Source organism: Etheostoma spectabile, chromosome 20 (assembly GCF_008692095.1).
Source record: "Etheostoma spectabile isolate EspeVRDwgs_2016 chromosome 20, UIUC_Espe_1.0, whole genome shotgun sequence".
NCBI classification, from domain to species: domain Eukaryota; kingdom Metazoa; phylum Chordata; class Actinopteri; order Perciformes; family Percidae; genus Etheostoma; species Etheostoma spectabile.
In genome coordinates this window covers 16,444,865-16,450,634 of record NC_045752.1, presented here as the reverse complement: position 1 = coordinate 16,450,634, position 5,770 = coordinate 16,444,865, and the positions used below count along the sequence as shown (strand labels likewise).

Here is a 5,770-nt window from a genome sequence, read left to right as displayed (position 1 = left end):
AGAGAGAGAGAGAGAGAGAGAGAGAGAGAGAGAGAGAGAGAGCGGGCGCAAGTGTGAATTGCTGGAAAAAGGAAGTGCTGTGTAAACAAAACTTGGCATTTCAGTCTCATAAATAATTCTGTCTTGTACTCCAAGACAGCTGCTGTTCCGGATAAATTCTTGTTTAGAGTTTAGATTTGTGTAAAAGGCTCATTTTATTGGCTCAGGTGAAGCTGCTCGTTGATGTGTCACTTACTGTCTCTGATGGTGTCGAAGGTCCACTGGTCGTTCTTGAAGAAAGGGTGTCGCTTGATTTCCTCCACGCCATTTCTGCCCAATCGCACCTCCCTCAAAAATAAAGAGAGTGAAAGAGTTGTAGAGCAATGACTAAAAGGTACTCTTTGTCTTCAGTTCAACAGTATCAGTAGCAACAGGCAAACATGGTCTATTGATACGTATTCTTTTCTGGGTGTCATTAGAATTAAATAAATTAAAGCCAGAACAAAATACACAGACTTTGGCCTAAAGCATCACAAACCAATGCAGTGGTAAACACAAGAGATCTGCGTGCAGCTTAAAAGCATCAACATGTTATGTAATGTCTGAGTATTGCAGAACATAAAAAGTAACCCTGTGAGCCCTTCTGGTGTAATCACCTTCAGCACTTGAACATGAAATGCGAAAGACTGTAACTCGTTGTACCTGTCAGTCAGGAAGGCACAGATGATATTCTTGGCATCTTTGGAGATCTCCACATCATCAGGGAAGTTGAGGGAGTTTTTATGGTCCATGATCTTACTGTAGGTTCCCACCAGAGAGTCAGCGTAGAATGGTGTGTCACCTAACAGTGAATACAGTAAGTTAGCTTTAATTATAAAAGCAATGGAACGTTTGAATCAACCATTGTTTCTCATACTGAGAGGATTCCAACGCTAAAAAATATAATTCCTTACATGGAAATATATTTTCAGAAAACACTTCACTCGTTTTATAAACTCACTGACTTCATTCAATTTTCACTGACCGACAAGCATCTCAAAGATGAAGACCCCTACGGACCACCAGTCACACTCTCTCCCATAATACCCGTCTCCTCCTTGAGATTTCAGCACCTCTGGAGAGATGTAGTCTGGAGTCCCGACAGCTGTATCACAGTGCACCATGCCGGTCTGCAACACAAATAATGGAATCAATATCCTTTGTATGTTTTGACATTATAGCCTAAGGATCTGGTTTTATGTCTCAACGTAAAGAGTAACTACCGTTTTTTGTTTTTTTTCTCAACCTGGGTCCTATTTCCCCATGCATTTGTGTCTCTTTACTGACTGAAAATCTGCTGCTCAGCTGCGCAGTGTTTTGTGCGCTCAATAGACAATAACACAGCCATGATTTTGTGTTATCTAAAAGACTTTCAATTTAAAAAATGGTTTGTATTTGCTTATGTCGCACAGCCCTGTTGATTAGAGAAGGAGAATCCTGACATGGTAACACAGAGTTGTGTCCGAGGTATATCACTGGACACATCCAGACCACAGAACAGCAACAGGTCCCACTCTTAACAACATATATTCTTTGGGCATATAGGGGCACAGCACCCACGGGGCTACCAATATCGTGACCCACGCAGACCTTCACTCTTTTTTTCTCTTTATCCGTTACGCTGTAGCATACTCTGGCTCAAATGAATAGCCTACATAAGGTCATAGAACTATAACAACCTCATCCACATTGTCAAAAAAATTTAAATATTGAGCCATTACATTGAAAATCTTTTAGATAACGAGAGCCTATGATTTCTGTAGCCTACTCTGTTACAACTACCTGAACGCCTTTTTCTTGTCTCGCTTTTCACTCTCCACACCACTGTCTTCGGACAAAAAGTTAGATCCTGAGATCGATAATGTTTTAAGACACTTTTAGTAACAATCTGAGCCTGTCAGTAGCAAACAAAAATCACTTTTATTGGTCACTTACACAGTTGCACCATTGGGTTACATTGTAGCTGGGTTTGCACCGGTGGTTCAAAATTTTGGTCACATCATTCCATAAGACATAAATGCATGGGGAAATGGGGCCCAGGTTGAAAAAAACGGTAGTTACCCTATAACACAATGGATAGATAATAATCTATACATACTAGTTTTTGAGACGTAATGTAAAACTAACTGCAAGGGCTGATTATAATAAGACAGTTTTATGGCTTCAAGTCTACAAGTGTTATTCATGCCAGATATAAAGCAAGTCTTTATACACATAATGGCACATTATGTGCGCTTAGCTTCAGCAGGCTAGATACTAGTTTGTCACACAAAGGATGAGAATTCAGACTCTCAGCAGGAGAAAACCTGACATTCCTGTAAGCTTCACCAATAAGCAGCTCTTTACAGCAAAATCGCGTACACAGGGAAATTTAATGGAAATGTTTGGACCAACCAATTTTACAATAGTGTCCATAAGCTGGAAACCACAGCTCAACAGCACTGGGTTATCTGCATTTCTTGCTTCTAATACAAGATGTAGAAATGTACTCCTCTGACTTTTTTCAATAAAAAGAAAAACAAAATGGTGCCGGGAGAAATAAGCAAGTTCTCAGAAAAATGGCATGCTGCTGCACTGAAGTTTTGATGATGGGATACAACTCACAGAGTCCATCTTCATGCACGTGCCGAAGTCGGCCAGTTTGAGGTGTCCCAGTCTATCCAGCAGCATGTTGTCCGGCTTGACGTCCCGATGGATGAAGCCCATGGAGTGAATGGCATCCAGGGCCATCACCACCTCAGCTGTGTAGAACTTGGCCCATTTCTCCGGCACGTCATAGGTGCTGGTGAGGTTGACCAGGTCACCCCCTGGCATGTACTCCATCACCATGTAGAGGTAGTGCTCATCTTGGAAGGCACAGCATAACTGAACAATCCAAACACAAGCTCTCATTACTAGAGGTTGCTAATTCTGGTATAAATGACACACCAAGAGATGAAAACTTGTGTGGGTCGGTAGAGGGGGGGGGGGGATATTTTCCGTGACAATACTGTATCGACACATGGACGCCAAGTAGCGAGCTTTTATTAAATGAATTGCACGTAAGAATTTAACCTTTTGATCCTAGAATAATAAGATCAATTGCTTTTTCAGTCCACTAGATGGACAATTAAAGTGAGATGAACAAACCAGAGCATTTTCTTTACCCAGACAAAACAGATGTTGACAAAGTATTGCTTTGGGGACATAATTTGAAGTTGGAAAAAGGGTAATGAGTTGAAATATATCGTAGAATATCACAATGTGTTTAAAATCACAAAAATATCGTATTGTGACACAAGTATTGTGATAATATCGTATTGTAGGGTCTCTGGTGAATCCCACCCGTAACAATTAGCACCAATCTGTTTGCCATAGCTGTAGGTTTCTCTGTGAGATTGCTACGTTATTAGAATAATTAACAAACATAAAGAATGTGTTGTAAAATGTAACCATCTGAACCAAAACAATATTTTATACATTTAAAGAAATTATAGAACTCTATATTTTACTATATGGTATTTATCAATAAGAGGGGATTTATTAATATTTATTATATACAGTATTTTATTTTTATATTTAGTGCAAGAGGGGTGCGCTAAATACAATCTCCCATCCAAAATTTGCGACATATCTTTAAACTTTGAGTATGTAACTGTGAACAAAAAATAAATCAGAAGCTGAGCAGTGAATTATATGACATACCTGCACAACCCAGGGGCTGTTGGCAAAGGCCATGATGTCCCTCTCTTCCCAGAAGAAAGCTGAGTCTGAGCGCTTGATCATCTCAAACTTGCTCAGCAGCTTCATGGCGTAGACCTTCTGAGAGGCTTTGTGCCGGACCTGAATGTCGGCAGTATTCAGTTATTCAGAGTTTAAAAAGTAACAGAGAGTTTGAGATTCTTAACAGCCTCACTTTTACTCTGAGTAACACTCTGGCCAAATGGTGCATTACAGGTTCCACAAAACCGCAAACTACATCAAATTACTGACTGCCTTAAAATGTCATGGAGTTCCATCATAACAGATGTTTTCCATACTGTCAGTCCAATGTGCAGCAAAAGAACACTTTGAGTGTGGAATTTACAGTTCGGTGTAAACTTCAGTAATATTCACAAATATTCTCAAAGGCTTCGACTAGAAAAAGAGGCAGTGCATCATTAATAAAAGATGATTGTAATTGCACTGAATGTATGTGTAGTCTTACAGAAAACCATGGCAGAGATTGTATTACTCTACAGAACCCTCAGTGACAGCTGAAAAGGAAAACCAACACTCACTAGTTGAACTTCCCCAAATGCCCCTCGACCGATGACTTTAACTCTGTCGAAGTCTTCCGACTTCATCTGGAGGTCTCGAGTCTGTGCTATGACTTTCTCATCTGAAAATAAAGAGAATAAAGAATCCCATTAATATGGTTGTGAATTCACCACATCAACACATTTGAAGCTTTAAAATAAGGCAAATGTCATCCACCTGAGGTCAAAACTGCAGGCCAAATCGTTGTGTGCCTTACTTGCAATATGTAAGTATTTCGCGGAGCATTAAGCTATTGGGCTGACTTTACCTTCTTGAAACATTCACTTTTTTGTCATGCAACAGCAACTACATAGATGTTAACAATCGTCTTTTTTGATATGTGCTCTATCTCTCTCTTATTCAAACTGGCACACAAAAGCTACTTACATCTGTTTAAGAAGGTTTCGATGTTTTTGTTCTTGCGTAGTGCAGGGTAGTCCAAGTCTAAGACCAGGGCGTTTATGGAGTCCTGCACAGAAAGAAAAACTAATTATTCATCACTCATGATGACCGACAGAAATGACATGGGTGAAGTTGTTACAATGGGTCACATCGTTATCATTAAGCATTTATAAATTAGATACTTAATAGTGGGAATCAGTACCTTGTGTCCATCTTTCCCATCTAAGTGACATCATGTTAAAGACCCCCAGCTGTTATTTTTTGCAGTATACAGAAAGCACAAGTTCTAAAACCTTATTTGCATAGTAGATTCAGTGGATGTTGCTCATTAAAGGTTACATCATACTGCAAGTCATCGTGTTGCAATTGAAACATGACAACTACTCAAAGACCTAGATGTGTTTTCTCCATTCATTTGCATCAGCATTCATTGGCACACAACAAGGGGATTGTAAGACTTTTGCAAAAAATCCCAGCTTAAGTGTCAAAATATTTACAGTTAGATTTTAATCATTTAGGCTAATGCTGGACATGATGTATTCATGATTGTGCATAGTGTGAACATCTGATACAGCGAAATACAGAGGAAATGTGTCATGTCATACCTAACTTTGATTCCTGATGACTATAACTACACTGTAGAAACAGTGTCACTGAAGAAAGCAAATTGTTCCGGACTCGTATTTACAAAACATGAAGCAAAACCAACTGGCGAACACTTTCTACCCAATAAAGGCAGTGGAGTGCAGGACTGACTGTGCTTCATTCAGCAGCAGGCCTACACTAAAACCTAACAATCCTGACCACTGACTGCATTTCTAAAGAGGGGTTTATTTTCTGTATATGTTGTCATCACTGCACAGAACAAAAACAGTTACATACCACTGCTGCCCAGCAAGTCTGAATAAAATCTTTCAACAATGATCAGCAAGTTTCATTCAACAATGATCAGCGTGACGGACTGGATACATAAACAGCAACTACGTGCAAAGAAAACGGTTTTAACTAAAGGCTCTGTTCCGAGAGAGAGAGAGAGAGAGAGAGAGAGAGAGAGAGAGAGAGAGAGAGAGAG

At 39.7% G+C, this 5,770-nt stretch overlaps 1 protein-coding gene across 3 annotated transcripts in view; it reads right to left on the bottom strand.

Annotated features, from left to right (window-relative positions):
* rock2a (rho-associated, coiled-coil containing protein kinase 2a) overlaps positions 1 to 5,770 on the bottom strand; it is a 40,488-nt gene that overhangs the window by 18,483 nt on the left and 16,235 nt on the right. For all 3 annotated transcript variants that reach the window (XM_032501230.1, XM_032501229.1, XM_032501232.1), the window contains exons 2-8: positions 4,684 to 4,765; positions 4,278 to 4,378; positions 3,703 to 3,840; positions 2,623 to 2,883; positions 1,004 to 1,148; positions 682 to 820; positions 236 to 327 (exon numbers count right to left, since the gene is read on the bottom strand). In XM_032501230.1, the coding sequence (XP_032357121.1) occupies positions 236 to 327; positions 682 to 820; positions 1,004 to 1,148; positions 2,623 to 2,883; positions 3,703 to 3,840; positions 4,278 to 4,378; positions 4,684 to 4,765 (958 nt within the window). The remainder of the gene's footprint in view (positions 1 to 235; positions 328 to 681; positions 821 to 1,003; positions 1,149 to 2,622; positions 2,884 to 3,702; positions 3,841 to 4,277; positions 4,379 to 4,683; positions 4,766 to 5,770) is intronic.